The sequence below is a fragment of the Gymnoscopelus braueri genome (genome assembly GCF_963280865.1).
Source record: "Gymnoscopelus braueri genome assembly, chromosome: 4".
Lineage (NCBI taxonomy): Eukaryota > Metazoa > Chordata > Actinopteri > Myctophiformes > Myctophidae > Gymnoscopelus > Gymnoscopelus braueri.
In genome coordinates, this window is record NC_137605.1 from 29289888 (window position 1) to 29315277 (window position 25390).

A 25390-nucleotide genomic window follows, 5' to 3' on the forward strand; every position below is an offset into this window, starting at 1 on the left:
GATATTGGTACCATAGGAGAGATAACAGGCAAAAGTTGATCAAAAATAACAATTCTTCTACATTCTAATTGTGTAGACTTCTTGTAAATTATGTAATGCAGATGTTTTCATTTTACACTCAAGAGTTAAAGATCTATAAGGGTCCATTTGGTTACCAACTCTCCATCATTTTGCTAGGGACCACCTGGAACCTCCTCAAGGACCACTGGTGGTTCCCGGACCACTGTATTAGAGCTACTGTTTCCCTGCAATTGCTGATTACAACCGCCAGGTGGTAGTCACATCTCAAGATTGAGACCGCTGCAGGACAGGTAGGCCCAGGGGTAGAAGAAGTAACACTGGAACGCCATGACGGTTCTTCTAGGATCACAGGCGATGGATATGGAGACAGTTTCCTTTTAGCTTGATACAGTTTCCGAGTTTGGACGCGTCTAAAACAAAATGACTACGTGCTGCAGAACTTTTGGATTTCTGACAACGATTTGCTGGCATTTGTAACAAAGTAGGGAGGGTGCTTTGGTGTTGGTGTCAAGGTTTTGTGGACGGTGCTAATGATGCCTTCAACAGGTTTGTCTGCTGAGGCGTTGCATTTAATCACCATAATCACTATGTGGCCATATACATGTTTTGGGGGGAAATGATAGCCGTGTAAAGTAACTAAGTACATTTACTCAAGTATTGTACATAATGTAATTTTGAGGTATTTCTTTACTGGAGTATTTCCAATTTACTTTACAGTACTTTTACTTACACTCCACTACATCTCAGAGGCAAATATACTTTTACTCCACTCCACTAGAATGTTTTGAAAACTTTAGTTACTTACTAGTATTTTGAAAATAGCCGATTTACAAGCTCACAATGTGTCTCCATGCGATACATTGTAGATCTGCTATTTTCAAAAGATTTGTGTACATTTTATACACTTGAAAACCTGTGAAATTGGACATTCTCCTTCTCCATAATGAGTAGGACCTACTTTCTACTTTTGGCACTATAAGTACATTTTGATACCAATACTTTTGTACTTTTACTCAGGTACATTTTTAATTCCGGACGTTTACTTGTAACAGCATTTCTACATTGCGGTATTGATACTTTTTATTTTATTTTAAAGTGAGTGCTTTTCCCACAGGTTTGCCTGCTGAGGCGTTGCATTTAATCACCATATTGCCATGGGGCAATACATTTTTATGGGGACAATGATAACACAAGACATATGCGGGATGATGAACCTTATGTTATGTAACGTCACAACAGTGATAGAGAGTGTCACTATCTGAAGAGCCACGGCTCCACTTGTTAATCCCGTACAATAAAACAATGTGCTGTACTATTAAGTCACTCACTTTATACACTTTCTCTCGCTCCCTGTTTCTGCCTTTCTCTGCGTGCGTGCGGACGTGCGCGCGCGTGCGTTGGTTCCCGACTGCGTGCTTGTTAATTGTTTGGCAGTGAGTGAGTGAGTTTTTAGAGATGGATACAAAGTAGCCTGAAGTCTGTACAGTCGAGTCAATCTGCTGCGTTTCCTTCTCAAAAAAGAAGCACGAATACGAAATCCACAGGCTAAAGATAGCTGGTTATTGGGAAGCGCACACACACGCACACACAAACGCGCGCCCGTACCCAGCCCCCCCCCCACCTCCCTCTCTATCTCCCCCCCTCTCTCTCTCTCTCTCTCTCTCTCTCTCTCTCTCTCTCTCTCTCCCTCGTTTCACCATCACACCTCAATAACGGCGGCGTGCGAAAAAAAGAATTCTGCATCCAAGGCGCACAGGACAACGTTTACAATGGCTTTTGACAGTCGTGGATTATTATGATGCCTATTTTTATATAGTAGTGGAATACTGGTCTCCCCGTCCGTCGTCTCCGCGACTGTGACTATAGTAGTATTTCCTATTGGTGTATTTATTATTAATTGTAATTTTTTTATTTATTTTTTAGCACCGAGAGACTGTCGAGACGCAAATATCACGTTCAATGCCGTTGGAGGAACATGTCCTATGTTCCCTTTCAAGGTAAGAGAGGAAAAAAAGCCTATTTTTTTTCATCCACTGCATATTTTTTCCTATCTTCCCCTCACCATCTCTCTCTCTCTCTCTCTCTCTCTCTCTCTCTCTCTCTCTCTCTCTCTCTTTCTCTCTCTCTTTTCCGCACTACAACAGTGTGTCATATTACTACAATTAACTAAGGCTGAGGCGCGCGTAAAATCGCCATAGCCTACAGGTGCACAGAAAGAGAGTGCATGTCATATAGACATCTAAGGCTATAGCAAATGACTTGGCCGGCGCATGCAATCATAGTACCGTAACATCAAGGAAGGCATGTGCGTGCTGGTGTCAGTCAGTCCACTCTCTCGTCAAAGCATTCCACCGTGCAGAACCACACACACACACACACACACACACACACACACACACACACACACACACACACACACACACACACACACACACACACACCATACATCTATGAATGTGAGTGATGCTCACATCACACGACATCAGACTGACAGTCACCCTGCAACTGTATGCTCAAACTTTGGTCCCATTAATCCATTAAGACCTGAGGCCGATTCGACAAAATGTCTTCTACATCCCAACAGTTTTCTGAAACACTTATATTAAATATTCATTTTTGTTCCAGGGACCCCCCAGAAGCAAAGATTTGAGTTAAAAATGTCCGCTTTAAAAAAAGACATTCAAAGATTTGCACAAATGTTCATAGTGTGGCACTTGGTGCCGCGCTATGAGATTGTATATCTGCTATTTTTGAATAGCCAAAGTAATGGTTTACACAATAATGGTTAAAGTGGTTGAAATCAAAAAATTACACAGATGCTGCCCCGGTTCTAATGGGCTAAAGCGCCTCTTCGGTGAGTGGAAATGAAGGATAAGCTACTTTTAAGCTCATGAGTAGATTTTTGTCCACATTCGGTCCTGACGAGGAGTGTGGGTGAGTTTCCTACTGTACGCTAAAGGCAGATTCCCCTTGGTATCATCATGGCACTGCAACTGTGACTAATGCTATATGAACAGCATGCTGCAGTGAGCTGCCTCCCTGCAACAATCATTAGGCTACATTTGCGGTGTGATAACGGGTCCAACTGGGAAACAGCGGGGTCCCCTGAATGTAATGGCCGGACTCAAATGGAGTGAGATGAAGTGAGATGGAACACACCCACTCAAAAGTTTGGAGGAACCTTGACGGATCGAGAGTGTCTTGGTTTGTGTGAGTATATCTTATGGAGTGGTCTACATACTGTACATACCTCTCATCAGAGAATGGTGAGGGAAGGTGTGTGTGTGTGTGTGTGTGTGTGTGTGTGTGTGTGTGTGTGTGTGTGTGTGTGTGTGTGTGTGTGTGTGTGTGTGTGTGTGTGTGTGTGTGTGTGTGTGTGTGTGTGTGTGTGTGTGTGTGTGTGTGCGTGCGTGCGTGCGTGTGAGTGTGCGTCTGTGTGTGTGTGTGAGAGAGAGAGAGAGACAAAGTGAGAGAGTGGGAGACTACGTTGTGTGTGTGTGTGTGTGTTGTGTGCGCGCGCGCGTGCACGTGTGTGACTGTGCACGCGCATACGCAGTCGCGCGCGTGCGTGCGCGTGTGTGTGTGTGTGTGCATGCCAAAGAATATTGTTCTTTTTTAATGTAAGGATGAATATTGATAATCAATGTTTACCTCCTGGACCTCAACATGACCTTAGACACCATCATAAGAAGAATGATCAGTTTAAACTCTGCCAGTCCGCTCAGATCTTTTCCACTCTGCCACAGCAAATAATAGCCAAATGCCCTATTGTACAAGAGCAGCTATAGAAGGAGGTTGCATAATATTGGTGAGATGCTGTGTGCAAGCTCACTCCGGAACCAGTGCCAGGAAACTGTGTGCATAGTGATGTGCCTGTAAAAGCTGCCAGTGATGGCAGTGAGTACTGTTTCTTGGTGTAGGCTGTGCCTGTGTATGTTGGTACTTAATACACCTGTCCACTTTGGGCTTAGCAGGATTTCTATGTAGCACAGTATGGATTCACACCAAAGTTGCATTACATTTTTTTCTTCTCTATTTTGTCCGTTTTCTTTTTTAATGAGATTGCACACAGTAATCTCATTGGGGGAGGCTCCTAAGTGAACCTGTTGTCAGTCATTTGCATTGGAAAAGAATAACACTATAATATGATATTTCAACCCTATGGTACAGGCTCTCTCCTATGATTATACTATGACAACCGCAGCTCACTTCAGACTTGTATTCCATCCATCTCAATACATTAGAAGCTCCATGCTATACATTAGCAGCACCATGGTTACTCACAGCGATTACATAACACTGTGCGATATTTATTGCTGGAGTGACTCAACAGCCTCAGATTAAGTGTGAGCTAAGATGGCTGATATTAGTGTGACATTGATTTCTGATGAGTTACACAGCCACCTTAAGGGCAATAAAACCCACCTCTATAGCAAATGTATTCAGAGCGCATGCATTGATGTGTGTGTGTGTGTTTTAAGCTGATGTACGAGGCAAGCCATTGCAGTCTTGCCAAGTCCCCGCTCACATGAACACACAGTTAGTGGGAGGCAGGCAACGGAACGGAGATAGGCCTTCCTATCTTGGCCAAACCTTTTTTTCCTCCTCACTCACTCACCTTAACTCACTCTTCTTTTCAGTTGATCATTTTGTCTTCTTCTCTACCCCCTTTGCTGTAATTCACATGCACGCGAGCACACACACACACACACGCACACACACACACACACACGCACGCACGCGCACACGCACACACGCACACAACCACCCACACATGTATACACACACACACACACACACATGTATACACACACACACACACACACACACACATGTATACACACACACACACACACACACACACACACACACACACACACACACACACACACACACACACACACACACACGCGTATACACACACACACACACCCTCCGCTCTCTGCCCCCACACTCTCTTGCTCTCGCTTCGTCTCTACCTCTCCCTCTCTCCTCTCATGGAGCATTATGCAATGGCCGTGCCTACAGTATGAGTGTAGATGGATGGAAGCAGCCAGCCACTGAGCCATCTCTGGTCATGTCGATTTTTACAGTAGTTTGATACAGCAACCCTTGTCAAGCGTCAAGCATGGGCCATGATTAAAGAGACAGAACACTGCCAATACACTGCAGCAATCGCCTCTCCCTCTCCCCCGCCCCCCCCACCCCCTCTCATGTGACATAAGGGACTGTCTTACACCCCTCCACCACTTGAGCAGTGCCAAGAACCATCATCTGTTAGGCTATTACTGTACTGTATGCTCGAGTTCCATCTAGCCCTGTGTGCTAGATGATCCATCGAGAGAGAGAGAGCCCATTCATTCTCCAGTGGGGCATTGGGTGTATCGGAGACACTTTTGCGGCAACTCTTCAAGTGTAGTGCTGAATTAGTGGCAGAAATGGCTAGTGATGAGGATTCAGGTGGAAGAGATTTGCTTTTAATCACACATGTACCCTATAAAATCGTGAGGGTTCATTTAATTTGGAGAGAGTAAAAATGTACCCATCAGGGTCCATTATACTTCATTTCTTTGTATAGGGCTGAATTGTTCAACTGGAGTGAGGATGTGCCCTGATGTTGATACATCATCAGGGATCTGATGATTGGTGAATCAAAGTTCTTTCAGAAAAACAAATAACGCACATCCTCCGTTCTTTGGTGCTGAGCTTTAACTGTAAGAGCAGTGATAATGAGACAAAGATAGGGCTCACAACTCACTTTTGTGCTCCAGGTTTTATTTAACCCATTAAGACCTGAGGCAATTAAAAAAAAAAAAAAAATCCTAACAGTTTTTTGAAAAAAAATCGAAAACATTGTTTTTTCAAGATTTAAAAAAAATAGCAGATCTACAAGCTCGTAGCGCGGCACTCGGTGCCGCGCTATGAGCTTGTATATCTGCTATTTTTGAATAGCCAAAGAAATCTAAAGTGACACAGATGCGTTCCAGGTATTAATGGGTTAAACAAGACAGCTGATGATACGACGTTTCATCACTATCATGATGATGATAGTGATGATGTTAAAGTTCTTAAGGAAATATCACAGTCATTGCAATGAATGCATACCAAGTAAATCAAAGTTCAGCTGGACAGGCACATTTTGTATAGCAAGCAGATTCACCAGCAAATGCAGGAACCTTATGAATAAGCAGAGTTGGTGCTTCATAGCTGTTGTAATGGAAAAGTCTGGTTAAAGTCATATTATCTGGCAGAGGTCATCAATACATCTAGAGGTTAATCAGTGGTTGATGTGAATAGCATGGACAGGTCTGTGTTATGCTTAAAAGTGCTGTAAGTGTTTATTGCTTTGTAAAAACAAAAGAAATGTATCGTCAAAAAGTTTAAACTATATTCTGAAATGATTGCTTTAGTTTAGAGTGTTTGTTCAGTAACAGTGGTCTCCACATCTCTCCAGCTCTTTAATAAACAGAATATTATTTTCAGGTGGGTTAAATATTTCATCCACTCAGGAGAGAGAACACCCCCAATGATCATGTACTGTATCAGTTGTGTTACAGTTCCAATTTTGTCAGCACGTTTATTAGTTTCATCACTTCCTATTTCAATTGTTCATCCTGTATGCTGTATGAGTTCTCTCTCCTGGTTGGATGAAGTTGGTGTCCTGACCTGAGAATGTATTTTCTGTTTACTAAAGAGCTGGAGAGATGGGAAGACCCCTGTTACCGCGCACACACACACACACACACACACACACACACACACACACACACACACACACACACACACACACACACACACACACACACACACACACACACACACACACACACACACACACACACACTATAATTGATTACTATAAGAGGATAGAGCTATCACTTATTTCAACGAAAATATATCACTTACACCACCTTTAATTATACTGCGTTGTACGACAGACGTCACATGCCTAAAATAGCAGATCTACAAGCTCACAACACGTCCCTGAGTTTGTAGATCGGCTATTTTCAGTGCACAACTCTGTCATAAGACAAAGTATACATCAGGCTTTACACACCGGGTAATAGACTTGGTATACAGTACATGATCAACTTGAATGCCTGACATGTTCTGTTATTGGTTATTTAGGATTTCACTTTGCCAAGTTATGCAGAACACATAGAAATAAATGTATAGAATGGCTATTTCCATGCTTGCAATGCTGTGCTTTGATATGTGTTCGTTCAATATGAAGATGCGTTGGTTATGGTTGGTATCCATAGCGATAAGTGTCATTGGGCACTTCAGCAATGTAGTGGCAGTGAACACGGAAGTAGGGCACTTATGACCTCTATTCTTTATATCTATCGTGAAACATGTATACTACTTAAGAACGTAACTACGTAACTGATATTTTAAATTGTTTTACATCTGATTGAGCTTGTTGAATCAGTGACAGGGATCAGTTATAGAATGGGATCAGTTATTAACTATGCCAGTTTGCATATCCATTCTAGACAGAATCAACATACAGAAACTGTGTGTGTGTGTGTGTGTGTGTGTGTGTGTGTGTGTGTGTGTGTGTGTGTGTGTGTGTGTGTGTGTGTGTGTGTGTGTGTGTGTGTGTGTGTGTGTGTGTGTGTGTGTGTGTGTGTGTGTGTGTGTGTGTGTGTGTGTGTGTGTGTGTGTGTGTGCGTGCGCGTGCGTGCGTGCTTGTCCATACTAGTGAGGTACCTCTCTCATAGGCCCTTGTAAAGGTTAGCAGGCTCACTCAATGCCTAATGCTAATATAGCATCCACTTCAAACTGCCCCACACATCATTTTAGTATTTCTACTGTATCAAACCAATATCTCGCATTAGTGCAGTGTTTAAGGGCCAGTTATTTCAATCTATTAATCTTTGGTGTGATTGTACAGAAACTAGTTTGGGAAGTAAAATAAATAAATGTTGGTGTCTTATATACAAGTTTCTTTAGCTGTGTTTCCAGTGGAATACCAGTACATAGCTGGGTAAAAAAATAACTTAGATAAATTGCCAGCATAGGCGGGGAATGTTGGTGTCTTATCGCATGCGTGTGCGTGTGTGTGTGTGTGTGTGTATGATGTACAGTATGTGAGTGTGGAAATGATCATATACAGTTTTGGAGTAGGCAGGCTCTGTATGGTACTGGTTAAAATGGAATGGAAACCAGGCTTTCCACAGAGAGTAGAGCTGGGCGATATGACTTTAGATCAATATCACGATTATATGAATATTTTCGGTTAATTGTCCAGCCCTAGGAGAGAGCTCTCCGTTTGGCTGTTCAACCTGACCATATCAGAGCACGAGAAGAGAAGCAGAGGTGTGCTGCAAGTACAGTTAGACAGTTAGTTATTCACAGAATAACACTTGAAAGAAGATTATGTCAAAGTCCCCCCCCCCCCACTTTCAAAACCTGTGTGCTAGCTGTCTTACACTATACATTCAGCCAACAGTAGTTACAGCACCCCATCACTATGTCTGTCTATCTTCTTTATACAGTCTTATACAGCTTAATTTATACTCCGGTGCATGATGATGACACTTGATGGCCCACATTGTTAGCTTGAAAATAAGTTATTTTCAACAAGCGACACTGTCATACTATTAGTTTTAATACAGACTCAGAGTCAGTCTTAAACTGCTCTTCTTTCATCTTTTTCCTTCTGTTACCGCAGCATTGATCTGGCTTCACTAAAGAATGCTCAGAACCCTATCACCTAAGCCTTTAATGCTGATACTGGCAAAATGTACATGTTAGAAACGGCTTGCTGGGAGGAATGGCTTTTTAACACCATTGGGTAGGGGGTGTACAGTATTAATTAATTTCCACTGCAAAGCGTGAGTGGAATGACTCAGTGGGTTTGCGCTGAGAGAATGCCTTGCATTTAGATTGATCTTGTCAGGGATCACTCACAGCAAAAAGGTCAGAATGAGCTACCTCCTCTCCTAAGCCAATCGGGGGGCTGCCAATCCGGGATAATGATCTCCCAACGGATATGGTTGGCTGTTGAGGAGCTTTCAGGCATGATCTTGTCCAATCCTACGAATGCTCATGAAATGGAGACTATGAGGTCCATGCAGTTTTGAAGTTAGCCTACTCAATGTATGACAGTAGTATGAGTCATGGGGTGATGACTGTTGTTATGACTTATTTATTTTCAAATAAGTATTTTCAAGATGACTGCACAGCTAAATCTGAAGTGTTAATTTAAACTCTAAAAGTGTATAGATAGTCCCTTCTGGGATTCCAGGTTAGGTTAGCTCTGTGCCATGGCGTGTCTGCCATTTTAAGAATGTGACATCTACACGTAAAATCATTAAGAATTATTAAGTTACTAGTTATTCTCCAGATAGCTTGAAGGCCAATGAATCAAACTAAATTAGGGTCTGATACTACAGGCTGTAAAATAATGGACCCTGAAATTAAAAGACAGAAAGCTTATTAAATCACAGTGTGTGCAGTGCAGCCTGGAGCTGGATTCCACATCCGAGAGTCCGGTTCGCAATATCTGAAGAAGGAAATAACATATTCTGCCCAGCCTAGCATATATGCTGCTACACCCATGGCGCCAATCACAACTCCAGTACATAGCACTGTAGGGGTGTTCTAATCAAACACCTGTGAGCTTTTCACCTCCAGGCATCTAGCTATTTTTAGTGCTGTGTGTGTGTGTGTGTGTGTGTGTGTGTGTGTGTGTGTGTGTGTGTGTGTGTGTGTGTGTGTGTGTGTGTGTGTGTGTGTGTGTGTGTGTGTGTGTGTGTGTGTGTGTGTGTGTGTGTGTGTGTGTGTGTGTGTGTGTGTGTTAAACATGCAAGCAAGCACGTGTGTAAGATCATGTCAGTCAGCGTGTGTTACACTGTGCTTGTGTGTACAGGCTATGCATGTTTTGTGTGTGTGTGTATGTATATACACAGTATGTTTGTGCTTTTGTGCGTGTGTGAGTGATTTATTTTCAAAGTTGCATGTTTTTCCACGGCTGACATGCTGCAGTGCAATCCCTTCAGAGGTGAAAGTTATATCAGGTCATGCTTATTGCACTACTGAACTATGCCTCACATCAATTGAGTAATAAATGCACATTGGAAAAGTTTTGCGATACATGTCTCATATCTGCAAACAACTTTTCTTAAAGAACAGAGGATAAGCGACTCAGTAGTATTACATTTTTTTCTTTATTAAGAGAGTGGCCAGCAGGGGTGGCGTTGAGTATAGAAATGAGGGGTTTCATGATATTTCAGTAGTATATTTTATTAAACAGCACAATGAATAGTAACAGAAAAGAGATGTCAGAGTTAGGTGTTGACTCAGGAATTCAGCCTAATTCAAACTCAGGACGTTTAAAATGACATAGTCATCACTGAAGAGATTACTATTTTAACAACTAAAAGAACAGTGATTGCAAAGATTATGGTGGCATAAAAATGCTATTAAAACGAGGTGTGAGCATGCTTGAACACGGTGCAAGTAATATGCTAATACACCTCTCTTTTGTGATGCTAATAGGATCTTGCACAGTGAAATGATCTGTGTTCATAATAACTCTGAGGGTGTGGATCCTTGGGTCCATTCTCACATTAGTCTAAAATGAACACTGAGGGCCCTATTCCTGGTTGAAGTTGCTAAAGCCACTAATATCGGATTTAGGACTAGGCAAGGGGCGTTACCCCGCAAAAGTTGCTATTCTGGGACACCTGCTTTACCCGCATAACACCTGCACTACCCGTTACATTATGCATAGGTGTGGTTTGGGCGTTATAATGATAAAACCAATCACCGTGCCAGATGCCATTACCTTTAAGAGAAGACTGCACTACCCATTATCCCCAATCCAATCTTAGGCTCTCCTATCTCCCTGTCTGCAGTGTTGCCTGGTCTGATTATTATAAGCCACTTTGGGCTTGTTTTTCTGAAGTTGCTTGTTAATAATGGTAGAACGGTTGTGAGCTTGTATATCGTCTATTTTCAAATAGCCAACATATATAAATATGCACATTGTTTAATGGACGACATATATAGGTTTGAAGTGCTCATGTGGCCTATTATAGTCGCTTATTTTGGGCTTGTTTTCATAGACCAGGTTGCTTATTTCTCGCAAATTCTGGCAAAAACTCTGCAGCCGCACTGTGGGGATTTATCATGGAAACATACACCCGACGTTGGGTTTCTAAGCTCTGGACTTTGATTGCCTTTAAATAAAACCACATTTACATGTTACTGATTAGAGAGAATTTTATATTTTTGTAATCAGTCCATTATTTCCTGCGTAATCGATGAATAAAACTGACGTGTGTAAATTGGAGCATTGCATTGCGCAATGCACAAATTGTCTTCTTTAAATAGACTATCATCTTATATAAATACAATTGACACAAGGAATTGACACCCTCCCTTCTGCTGATTATAAGGAAATTAGAATCACAGAGATTTGTTGACAATAATAGCCTAGTAGAGAGAGGTGCGCGCTGTGCGCCCTGACCGTCTCCAGGAATCCATAGTCCATTATTCACACGGCGGCCATTTTGGAATTTAACATTGCGTTGCTGTGGCAACTGGGGTGGCATTTCATTGAGTTAATGGCAATATGGCCGCCACGTGAATATGGTCTATTGCAGACTGTGCGCTCTACAAACAAAGTTGGCACTGCGGGTGGTTTTAGAGTCCGCCGTGCGCTTTCCCAAAGGTCTGTGGGCAGAATAGCAATTTTGGGAATATAGCAACAACACGCCCACGACCACACCTCCACCCGCAAATAATGGAATCGGCATAATGGAGAGCGGGTATAGCAAGCGCAGAATAGTGTTTAGGGACAGTGCCAGTTCCGTTATCCGTATTTCAGGGGTAATGGGTAGATCACGGGTAATGGTTAACGGGTACGGCTTTAGATTGGTCTGGAATAGGGCGGTGAGGATTTTGCTGTGTGGTGTGCTGTGCACTTTGAGGTGGGAATTATCGCAGGGATTCTCGCTCACTTCAGCTGTGATGCATTTTAATTGGCAGTAATCAAATACATGGTTATATGCTTGTGCTGGACAAGAGAGCCAGTGGACCGTGACATTTCAAAGCACTGTGTTACCATATGAAGGGCTCTTACAACAAATAAGATAATGTAGATGTTGAGAAGAGGAACGGCAGAAACCACTTTGACCAAATCAGCATATCGTTGCTGTCGAATGGAAACCTTGTATGTCCAAAACTGTTACACTTCCTTTGTTTCAAAGGAAGCCGATGTAGTTATTATTTAGTCACAAGCTCTTGTTAATACTTTTAATTGATTCTAATATTTATAGAACCCACAGGCAGACTTCAAAATCTTTCAAAGGTAGCAAACATAGTCGATCTACAAGATCACAATGTGACGCTTTGTGAGGTTGTTCTTGCTATTCTTTGAAATATGGAGATACAAGGTTTCTGCCCGACAGTGACAATATATGATTAAGCTGGACAGGACAGCCATTAGACCCTGAAATTCTGAAGTAGTATTTGTTTGTTGTTTATACCATCAAGAACTGAGGCCGATTCTACAAATGCCTTCAAAATCCTGACAGTTTGATGAAAAACTTATGCTGCTATATATATAGCTAAAGTCTAAAATGACACAGATGCTGTCCCAGTCTTAATGGGTTATTTAGCTTTCGGGAATAGATGCATCTGTGTGTGTGGGGTGGGCCACATAACCGTGTGTGTGTGTGTGTGTGTGTGTGTGTGTGTGTGTGTGTGAGTGTGAGTGTGAGTGTGAGTGTGAGTGTGAGTGTGAGTGTGAGTGTGTGTGTGTGTGTGTGTGCTTGTCCATACTAGTGAGGTACCTCTCTCATAGGCCCTTGTAAAGGTTAGCAGGCTCACTCAATGCCTAATGCTAATATAGCATCCACTTCAAACTGCCCCACACATCATTTTAGTATTTCTACTGTATCAAACCAATATCTCGCGTTAGTGCAGTGTTTAAGGGCCAGTTATTTCAATCTATTAATCTTTGGTGTGATTGTACAGAAACTAGTTTGGGAAGTAAAAAAATTAAATGTCGGTGTCTTATATACAAGTTTCTTTAGCTGTGTTTCCAGTGGAATACCAGTACATAGCTGGGTAAAAAAATAACTTAGATAAATTGCCAGCATAGGCGGGGAAGAGTAATTCTCACATTGCCCTCCTTATCGACTAAATACCATCATGGGACTGTTCCCACGTTAGATGAATATAACGGGTACAGTACTTAAAGATTGCGCGAGAGGGGTTCCTAAGCATGCAAGACTAGATGTTGGGGATGATAAAATATGTATTTAGGACACACATAAACAATAAATATCCATATGCAGGCTGGCTGACCAGCAAATTTAACTGTTCTACTCTGGTCGAGATCTTTGTCTCTCTCTCTGTCTCTCTCTCTCTCTCTCTCTCTCTCTCTCTCTCTCTCTCTCTCTCTCTCTCTCTCTGCCTCTTTCTCCACACACAATGTAATGAAAGGAGTTAGGTTGGGGTCGTTGTTGGACACTCCATCACCATGCAAATATATATTTTAACCTTTCTCTAAGTTACATCAACATTACTCTCACACGCGCGCTCTCTCTCTCGCTACAAGCCATACTCTCTCGACCGGTAAACTGTCTCTCACTATATCCAATGCTCTCTTAGCCCAACCTTGGCTCAGCGAGCGCGTGCACACACACACACACACTCACACACTCACACACACACACACACACACACACACACACACACACACACACACACACACACACACACACACACACACGCTTTCTCTCTCAACACTAATACCCATACAGGAGATTTTTCCATCAAATCTTTTAGAGCAACCTGGGGACCACCACTTTGTCCGTGGTGGGTCCATCATAGACCCACCCCACTTTTTTCCCGATATTCCGATATTGTCCAGTCAATGCGGTTGACTTTTTCACCAAAAGTCAACTAATTGTCAGGAACATCACATATCTAATCAAATAAAATAGCTATAATATCAACATTATATAAAAAAAATATTATAGTTATTTTGTTTGCTTTCAATGAAGTGAGTCCTGTGACTCAATGGTGAGTCCCACTAATCTTAGATTAGATGTTGGCCTATTTGACAGTGCAGAAGCATAATTGCTTTTATAACATTAACGAGCGTCAACGAGTGTCAGCTGGACACAGACACACACACACCTGCCCTCTGCAGTGCTCTAATTTGAAAGTGACAGGGGTCTGTCTCTTTTCTTCTCAGCAAAAGCCCTTGAATATGATGGAATATGATTAAGGATTACTGTGATTATGGAAAGCTCACATTTCATATCACACACACCATACTGTGAGAACTCCTGAAACGTATTAATTCTGAATGCATGGCCAGGGACCACCTGCAATCTGGTCCGTGGACCACCGGTTGAAAACCCCTGTCTTACATCAAGCACTGTCATGATGGTACCATTAAAGTGACGCTTTTCATTCACACTTAATGGAGGAATTTTCCGTTCGTTTTGATTAAAGGCTCAGTCAGTCAGGTTAAAATGGATATGGGAGAGAAGAGCTTCTGGGATGCAAAAAAGAAAAATAAATAAACATTTAATTATTGGTTCTATCTTAATTGTCCTATTTACATCTATGTTTTGAAATTTGAAATTTTAAGACCCACTTAAGCGCATCTGACATTCACTATTTCCATACCAAATAGCACTGCAGTACTGCACTGCATGAAAGAGCTCATTTTTATGGATGTTTTTGTTCTCTTTTTGGAAAAGGAGAGTCACAGTCCACTGCCCTTCGTACGTTCCCCTCCTTGAGAGACTGCAAGCCAACAAGTGAATGTATGGTTCCATCATTCCAGCATTGGGGTTTTTTAACTACATGAACTCTAGCGTCCCTATTCTTCTCGAGATTTGTTGTAGAGAGATGAGGTGACCTCTGGAGGACCCTGGTCGACGAAGTATGTATGATTTAAGTGGTGAAGTAAATGGTTACGTGCTCATCGAGGATTTGGGGAGAATTTGTGTTGAGTTGAAATAACAAAATGAATGTCAAACAGTCCATCGCACTATTTGAAACTGTACTATATTTGTACATCCTGTACCAAGAGAGCACCAGAGAGAACCACAAGAGATCACCTGAGATGGCAAGATACTGTAGTTCTATTCTTTGGGGGGGGGGGGGGGGGTCCACATGGAGTTCATTTTCAAACTCTTCTTAAGTTCTGGCAAATGGAGGTTTTTAAGGGTGAAAAATTGCTCTGCAGATGCTTTTACCTAAGTGGCTTGTTTGTCACAACACCGCGCTTCCAAGTCCTGGTGCTCGGCTTCTATTTAAATCCCCAGGTACGATTCTGGGTCAGGTCCTGTGATGCAGGTTATCCCTCTTCTGCCCCTTGTGATAAAGCAGAAATGCCCATACAAAAATAAAAATAATCTCTATAAAAAGGGTCATTCCACTTACTGAGAGTAAGCACAGTAGCAACTGAGGTTTTCTGGTGGCATGGACCAATAGGTCATTGTTGCATGAAGGGTATTGCTTATAAAACAGCACAGCACTCACAATAAGGCACTCTAGTGCTAATGTAGGTTTTGGCATTTTAAACCTGCGTTAGATTTTTTTAAGTTAACCCATTAAGACCGGGAAAGCATCTGTGTCATTTTAGATTTTAGCTATATATATAGCAACATACGTTTTTCAGAAAACTGTTAGGATTTGATTGAACATTGGTTTAGAACAGAAATAGCTGATGTACAAGCTCACAAGCCTGGCTGTGACGCGCTGCAAGCTTGTACATCAGCTATTTTTGAACATTTTTGAAAAATATCTAAAATGTTTGGAAAATGTACAAGTCTTCTCTTCTGGGACGGGCCTGGCGCCACGGGGGTGCCTGAGGGGGCCTGGCACCCTCAGTTGCAAATTCTGCCCCCTCAGTTTATGCTTGACCAACCTTGGGGGGGCACCAAACGGCATAGAGAAAGTGAAAGAAGACAGAACTATCGCCGTAAAGCGCCGAAATGTTTAACCAGCGGCTGCTGAAGGAGCACTGCACCCCCTGCACTGCACCCCCCGCTGACAAAATGGTGCCCCCTCGCAATTTTGAACTGCCCCTTCAGTCATTTTATCCTGGCGCCGGGCCTGTTCTGGGAGTCTCTGGCACAAAACATTTTCAGATGGGGGGTCCGCGGCCATATATATATCAATTTGGGGGTCCTTGACACGATAAAGTTTAAGAACTACTGATTTAGAAGGCATTTGTAGAATCGGCCTTGGGTCTTAATGGGTTAAAACTAGGGCTGGGGCTTCAAGTAAATAAATAAATAAATTACAGAAAAAAGAATGCATATATATTTTTTAACGCATTTTAATCACGCTTAGTTTTTGCACCACTGGACGAGTTTCAGTCATACGATCATACCGGTGCACCTACCAACAGACAACAAACCCCAGTGCACGCAATGGGAGAAGAAGCCGATCAGACTGCTTTGCTTGGCCCAGTGGATGGGAAATTTAGATTAAAAAAACTCTCTGATGGAAGCGTGGATAAAAACACGTTTGTGTGCAGATTGTGCAACAAAGAATTTGCATATCACCTCAATGCTAAAGATGTTGCAGCTAGCGTGGAAAGCCAGAGCTAATGTAAACATATTCGCGGATAATGATAATGTTCAGCAGTGACGGCTCCAGAGAATGCTGGCAGGGGGGGCTATGTGGGGGCTGACTTTTTTCCAGCGGGGGCTTTTTTTGTGGTTTTTTTTTGCGGTTTCGGCCCGGTTTCGGGTCCAAAAATGTGCGGGTTCGGGCGGGTTTTGGTACTTTATCTCGGTTTTAGGGTTAGGGTTAGGGTTAGGGTTAGGTTAGGGTTACATTATTTAATTCACATTTTTGCCTGATTTGACCGATTTATTTATTTATTAAATATTTTTTCTTAAAAATTGGGTTTGTGGCAGGGGGTGCTTAGGGGGGGCTAGGCTTTCGCCAGGGGGTGCTTGTGCCCCCCCAAGACCCCCCCTGGCGCCGTCCCTGATGTTCAGTGGTTAACGTTAGTCCGACTCCTAGTAGGAGTACAAGGATCCATACCCAACCCACACTCGACCGCTTTATGTTGAACTGTTGGTCTGTTTATTATTTTGGCCAAGGATATTGAGGGAGAGTTGGATTGAAGGGGTCTATCTTATTTTTCTTTTTTTAATCAATATGGACAAAGTAAATTGTGGGTAAATCAACAAAGTAACTTAGTGTTATGGCCTTTGAAGCAACGGGGAGTTTTGTTTTTGTTCATACAGGATATTGGACAATAAGGTCAATCAGGACTTCTTTATTTTTATTTCTCCTAATGGTCAGGGTTTCCACTGTTCTGGAATGTATTTGAAAGTATTGTGTACTTGAAAGTATTTTTTGTTTTACTTGTGCTTGAGTTTACAGAAGGTCCTTGAATTTATATAGGCTACCTGAATCTCTGAATATATTCCTAAAATTGCTGCATTTTATGGTAAAAGTACCACCTTGAAAAAAAAACCTATATTTTGTTGCTTAAACGTATGTATTCACTCATTGATTCACTCGGATACCAAAATCCGTTTTAATTGAAAAGATTTGCTTCTCAGGTCAAATATTGATATGAGATTAAACATTAATTTAATTTCGATTAATTAATTACAAAGCCTCTTATTCATTAGAATGTATTTTTTTATTGAGGCCCAGCCCTAGTTAAAACATTTCTATAACAGTGATCCACACTTGAGGGATTTTTTAAATAATAAAATAAAGTCTGGATGATATACAAAGAGAAGGGCCTTGGGGTCTTGAAAGCACAATTGTTTTTAGATTATGTATGTGGCTGTAACTTTAATAATTGAAGAAAACAGACAGGCTTGCTTTCAATTGATCTTGTAAAAAAGTCCATGTACAGTATCCTTGGGAATGCATGGATTGCATTTGCCTATGAGTTCTTACTTTGAACAACAAAATGTATCAACAAACAAAATATCTGCTGCTGTAACACAGAGGGGAGGAGGGACGTTGAGGGAACGAGGGGAAATGTGAACTGCTGACTTGCATAAAATGAATACCAAACTATGGCCCAAAGAAAAGCACACTTTTAAGACAACCATGGTAATCTATGAGCATATGCTCATTCTTGGACAGTGTTACTCTTTTATGCAACAGGGAGCAGACAATAAGGCACAGAGCAGCCTCCAACTGCTTGATGGTTTATTGTCACATTTTCTAAACTTTTATTTATCCAGGGATTGTTAGCCGTGAATGCACGCTCTTCTTCAGCACCACTCAGCCTCAGATACAGTTACATACTGTGACCTTCCAACTGAGAGGTGTCCAGTACAGAGAAAGAATATAGAATATCATTCTGTACACCGTTCTTGCTGCTCCCAAAGTGCATTTTATTCATATACAACGTATCGACCTGTATGGTCTTTGTCGGATATATATGTACCTGACGATTCAACCTGTGTGGTCTTGGTCAGATGTACCACAGAAGACCACACAGATCTAACCGTTCCGTAAAATTCACTTTGGGAACAACAACAACAACAGTGTGTATAATCCAATCTTTCCTGCACCCATTGAAATTCACTTTTGGATGTGTGTGTACTATCTGGGTGTGTACTATCTGGGACTAAATTACAACTTCCACAAATTGTAGCAACCACCTCGTGTCCACTGTCCGCAGACCCTTGTGCCTATGCGGACATGGCAAGTAAACTGGAGCCTTTACTGCTGGCCAGTACTCTACTACAGTGTATATCAACCCTGGCAAACGTCCCAATTTTGGGCCGGGGCTACTGCTGAGGTGTGCCGCGCCGTTTGAAGAAGGTTTGAAAAAATATCATTTTGAAAAAAAAGAAAAAGAAAAAAAAAAGATTCTTTTTTTTTTTTTTTTTTTTTTTAACAATAATAATAATCAGGCATGCAAACAGCCCCGAGGTGAAAAGGGTGACAAAATGCAGTTTTTTTTCGGGTCAGGTGTCACACTATTGCCCTATTTGGATTCAAAACGGCTAGTGGAAGCTGAAAAGCTACAAGTTTGCATGTCTGAATAATGCAAAAACAGAAATATTTGTTTGCATTTGCTTTTTTTCTCCCCCATATATTTTCATGATAAAAAAGTGCGTATCGTATCGTATCGAAATCGTATTGAAGTTGTGAGCCCAATATCGTATCGTATCGTTTCGTGAAATTTGTGTATCGGCACACCCCTAGTGTGTGTATATAGATATACCGTATATATATATATACATATAATTATATATATATATATACCGTATATCTAGGTGTGCCCTGGGATTTTTTGGCTATGCCAGGTGTGCCTTGGCACAAAAAAGGTTGATAGACACTGCTCTACTAGAGCACTTCAGTAAACGTTGACAGAGGAGAGAGAATCTGTCAACCAGTGTTCCCATCCCACATTTAACAAGCATGCCCAGATTCCAAGTGGTGACCTTTCCATTACCACCCCACCCCTCCAGCCTTTAGGGGGGAGGAGAGTGAGTTTAATGTAAAGATGAGAACTAATAGCATCTGGCAGGAGTGGTGGCTGCGCATTGGCAAGACTGCTGCTTATAGGTCTTGTTTGTAGGGAAGGCTGTTGTGCTTCCATAGGAGATGTCCATTCATATTAGTGCCAGGGCGGTTTACTGCAGAGGACCCCGAGGTGTGCTGTCGGCTCGTTGCTCAAATACGGAACAGCGATGGTGACATAATTTCCTCGTATGAGACTTCAACAGTCACAGAGATAGGCAGAGAGTGGCGTGTGCAAAGTGTGCGCCCCCACACTTGAAACAAACAAATAAATAAATAAACCACGCATACGTATACAAATACACACAGGCATTTCTGAGACACTTCCTACACATGCATGTACGCATGCATGTGTAGGCCGGCATGATTGTACACAGACTTGCATGTATGCAGGCACATAGACGCATTCATGCAGGCATACTTGTGTAGGGCCCTTAGAATGAGTGTGCAGGTCAGCATGTACGATTCAACATGAAGCTACCTGCAGCTGAGACGAATGAGTGAATGTGTAACCTGTATCTGGATATCACAGAGGAACCATATTTTGGTCTCTGACATTGTTCAACGTAGTGAGGGCACATAGAGCAGATGAACTTTATAGGAAGCGACAGTACAGTGATGATATGCCATGTAGTCATGAATAGCTAAATACCACTGAGTGGAAACCATCCAAATAGACTGCTTCAAGTCTCAGAGGACGCTGCCTTAAAATACTGCCGTGTCTGCTGGGTCAGATTATGGTGACACTTGACAACATAAACATTCTAAATGGGTCCAGGTTTATTTCCTGTTGCAGTGTTGTGAATATCAGTAGCTGACAGGAAATACACTTGGACCCAAGCTGTTCCCTAGCAACACAATTCCACTGACAAGGTCTATATTGTGATCAGAACCAAATGTACATTCCAGAACATCCCAAGTTCAGATTAGATCCCCTTAGGGTAGACTATTTAGAATAGATGCTACAGTAGTTATGTTATTCAGATGAATGTTGTTTACTTGAACACAGATGCTACTTTATGGTTATTATTTGATAGATGTATGTTTTTTGTAGTACTTTCTTTCTTTTATTTTTTCTTTAGTTTATTTCAACATTATGTAATCTACCTGTTACCCTACGGTAGTTACTTTGTAGCTCTTCACAGTTTCTGAAGCACTCTATTTATTTGTCCATAAGATAATTTTTGGTTCACAGGGATTCATGTGTTTTAAAAAACATTGGAACAATAAACTATAAAAAGTGAAGTTTCAGTTTCAAGTTTGGTAGAAAATTCATGTACAGTAAATCTATTACAAATATGTATTTTAACCACTTAACCACTGTGTGTGTGTGTGTGTGTGTGTGTGTGTGTGTGTGTGTGTGTGTGTGTGTGTGTGTGTGTGTGTGTGTGTGTGTGTGTGTGTGTGTGTGTGTGTGTGTGTGTGTGTGTGTGTGTGTGTGTGTGTGTGTGTTCTTACTGTATGGTGTGTGTTATATGAAATGTGAGCTTACCATAATCATAGTAATCCTTAATCATATTCCAGACTCCAGTCACTTTCAGTCAGCGGTTCCCAAACCTTTTTGGCCGTGCACCCCCTGTTACCTCCTGACCTAGCTGACGCACCCCCCGCCCCACACGGAAAGGAAATATATGAACATATATCTTTATATATGCAACATATATGTTTATCATATATGTGACATATTATTAGCCGCCTGCATATATGTCTCTACATATATGTACATATCCATATATGTGGCATATATGTGGACATATATAAGTTATATATGAGATATATGCAGCATATATTCTACATATACTTGCCATATATTGATTGGCATATATGTTCATATATTTAAAATAACACCATAGCACCGCCATTAGGCTTTTCATGTCACGCACCACAGGGGTTGCGCGCACCACAGTTTGGGAATCCCTGGTTTAGAGCACTGCAGAGGCAACCCGATCTCACACAACTTAGTATACATTGCGCGAGTGTCATTCCGTGCATAGACAATTGGAAAATCTGTGCATAGTCGCCTCGCATCTCCCCCATTGACTAAACCATTTCGGAGGCGCACAGTCTCAAGCGAACTGGAGCCACGTGAGGGACCACCGAGTGAGCTAACGCCAGTTTAGGTAAAGGGATACATTCAAGGAGAGTCACAGACACGAGAGGTTTTGCAGTGCAAACATTTACTGGAGGAAATGACGGTACAATAATCACGGGCACCTGGATCTCCAGGTACCTAAGTAACCATGACACCATGTTACCATGACAACCACACACCCATTCCTGGCGCCACCCTTTTTTTCTTCAAGATATCCCACCCTTTTTCTAAGACACCCCATTAATCTTACAACACATTGTGCATCCCACAATCCCCCCCCAAAAAAAATTCCTTTTGAACATAGTCCAATCACATAATATCATGATTTTATCACATTTATCACATTTCACAACTGCAGCCTATCTGGTGCCCGCCGCTCGCGCCCCGATCGGCGAGGCACTATACACAGGTCACGGGTTGGTCCAGGAGGACTGACCCCTTTCTCAGAATCCAACCTGGGTGCCTCGGGAGGCGACACAGTCTTGTTTGACTGGTCCATGTCCCCGCCAAGCGGAACCGGTGTCGACAGGGGCTCAGACATGTCTGCTGACATGCCACCATGGGGACAACGGGGTGACATAGGAGGCTCTGCTATAGCTGGTGGTGTATCGGGGCCACGTAGAGAAGACTCATCTAGATCCTCATCGGACGACAGACCAGTGTCCACTGGACCCGTGACTGCAGAAGGGCCTATCACCTTGTAGCAATCACTCAATCTGACTCTGTAGGAGGTACGGCGCAGCTGATTACCCGTAAACTTCTGAATGTTGCACCATGCTCCATCAACGCTGACGACCAGGTATCTGTCACGGGCTCTCGACTTGTTCCGATCCCCGTATAGGTACACAAGATCTCCCGGCTGGAGAGACACTGGAACAGCTGCACGGCCGGATGGTGTTTTCGACCTCATGCTGTATGGATGGTTGGCAACACGCTGCGACTGCTGTTCTCTGATGAGAGCCTGATCATCGACAGGTAACTGCTTATGGGAGAATTGATCCCGCTGAAACAACATCTCACGGGCAGCCAGCCCACGTGACCTAACACGGCTGTTCAAGCGGGCTGTGGAGACAGAGAGCAGCAGAGGGGTAACAACTTTGCAATTTGGCTCCATACGCAAGATCTCACCTTGCAGTTCTTGAATAGCTCTCTCAGCCACCGGATTCTTGTTGACGTTCTTGACCTTGCCCACTTCCACGACAATCCTGTGTTTAGCGAGAACCTCATCTCCTTCCAACGAAGCAAATCCAGGAGCTGGGTCAGTTCTAATTACTGCAAAGGGCCCATCAAGTGGACATATGCCTACACATAGGCGAAGTAAAGCGTCTCTGAGTGTCTCTGCGCGTTCGTTCTCAATGATGGACGTCAACGTGAATGATGTCACACATTCTCGAACAACAAGAATGAACTGGCGTTCACGCCTAAACACATCGGCTGCAAAGGCGGCCCCAACGACCTCGGGTGGGTCACTCGTAGACTGGTCAAGCATGAATACAGGGGCTTTTTTCAGGGACGCACATTGATGACACCCGTCAGCGACGCGTTGCACAGACGTGTCCACTGTCCATGTCCAAAGCATAGAAGTAACGCTGCACAACTGTCTTCAACTGGTGGGTGGTTGGATGGTCCAGCTTAATATGGAGGGAAGTGAGTAGGCCATCCAGAGCAGCCCTGGGCACTACAATGCACTCAGTTGATGCTGCAAGAGGAGTGTGGCGACGGACAACCAAGAGACCATCCCTGGACAACGTGGCTGCATTCAAGTAACGCTTCACATCACGCACATTTGTCAGTTTCTTCGATGGTCGTGTACCCTGACGGAGATGAGCACCTGTACGTCGGAGGTCCGAGCACTCCGACTGTATAGCCAACCACGCTGACCTAGAAGTGAACGGCATTTTCTGAGCTCCCCTCATAATGTCCCCGGTGCTCACCTGGCGCACAACAGACTCAGCCGCCACCTGAACGAATGTACATATCTGGCAAGTTGGATTGTCACACTCTGGTGCATTGCGGCTAGCAAAATCAGACGGTAAGATAGATGCCCCCGCCACATGCCGGACAAGCACCTGGTACCGGCTAGCTGTTGACAGGAATGAAGTAACACGAGGGCTTGCAGAGAACTCCCCCTTACACAGTTTCTCAAAGGCCTGGACACATGGTTTGCTGTCTGTCAGAACACATGTCCTCTGAGACGACTGAATAATATAGGGGGCAAAGTGCTTCACTGCTGCTGCTATGGCCAAGGCCTCAACCTCACAGGGCAGCCAGGTGGACTGATTTTTGCGTAATTTAGCACTAAAGTACCCTGCAACTTTCACAGTGTCCTTACAGGTGATGTACAGCGTGGCTGCCAAACCCGGATCCCTGACAGCACCATCAGTAACAATCCATAGCTGGTCAGCAGGTTGCGGCAATGTAATGGCGTGGGCCGAGGACAAGGCCTTCTGGGAGTTACTGAAAGCACACAGCAGCTCGTCTGACCACTGGATCACGTCCTTTGAGTCTCTCCCAGCAATCACGTCATCAAGTGGAGCAAGTGTGGTAGCACAGTTTTTGAGTACACGAGCCAGCACCTTGTACGCTCCAATGAATGACCGCATCTCAGTCACAGTCTTTGGGGGAGGGCACGCAGCCAGGGCGGATACACGGTGAGGGGTGGCTCGGATAGTGCCTTGACGCCACACCCAGCCTAGAATAGATGTCTGTATGGGCGCTACGGTGGTCTTGGTGGCGGCAAGTTTCAATCCACAATGCTGCAACGCTGACAATACCCTCCTCCAGACGGCCAACAGGTCGTCAAGAGTATTTGCGCCACAGTACATGTCGTCTGCCACTTTGGCTATGTGGCCTTGCTCAAGAAGCTCCCCGAACACCCTGCACGTCAACTCCTCCAACGCCGTCTCAGACCCTGGCATGCCCATGGCGCTACGCACGTACACGCGAACGCCCTTGAACGGTGTAACAACTCCACAATATTTCCATGAGTCCCTGGATAAGGGGATTTGATAAAAGGCTTTGGTGAGGTCAGTAGCAATAATGTACTTCCACTGAGCTATCAAACGTAAGGTGGAGTCAACATCAGGCATAAGTGACGGTTGAGGTTTACTGTACCGGCCAACGTCTGCGAATGCTGTGACGAGGCGAGATCCGCCCCCCGACTTCTTCACAAGAAATGATGGATTGACGTACTCAACTGCAGCGCCAACATCCTCAGGCTTTCTGAAGACACCCATCTGCTCCAAAGTGTCAAACTGAGCCTGAAGCTCCTGCAACTGACCCCTGGAATACTGCGGGACCCTGCCCTTACGCTGTGGGGGTTGAACAGGCCCCATATTCACTTTGGCCTGGAAGGGTCCCACAGCACCATTGTATCCTTTGAATTGTGGGTCAAACACAGTGTCAAACTCTCTGTGCAACACACGGAACTTGTCTCTGATGACCGGGGGCATAATGTTGTCTGGATCCAAAGCTACAAGGTCAGAAAAGGGGGCAGATTTGGACACAAGGCCAGACTTCGGAGATTCAACTACTACTGGAACATTTTCACATGATGGGGCAAACGTAGCTCTAACACGGCATACATGGTCATGTCTCTGGATCAACTGCGGTTCCCTGGTAAAGTTAGGGACTCGGATCTTCCCTGCCACGCCGTGCAGTAACACTGGGGCAAGCCATTGGTGTGCGTGTCTTTGATCAACATGCGGCTCAACAGCCAACTCGCCATCCACGTCACAGAGGTCGGCTGGCAGATCAAGCTCGATGTACTTCCCAGGCCAC

General features: G+C 43.4%; 1 protein-coding gene across 1 annotated transcript in view; it reads left to right on the forward strand.

The window, feature by feature from the left end:
• The first annotated feature begins 405 nt into the window (after positions 1–405).
• Positions 406–25390, forward strand: part of syngap1b (synaptic Ras GTPase activating protein 1b) — a 168931-nt gene continuing 143946 nt past the window's right edge. Inside the window, exons 1-2 of the mRNA XM_080426138.1 lie at positions 406–567; positions 1945–2018. Coding sequence (XP_080282264.1) covers positions 1997–2018 — 22 coding nt within the window. The 5' untranslated portion in view covers positions 406–567; positions 1945–1996. The remainder of the gene's footprint in view (positions 568–1944; positions 2019–25390) is intronic.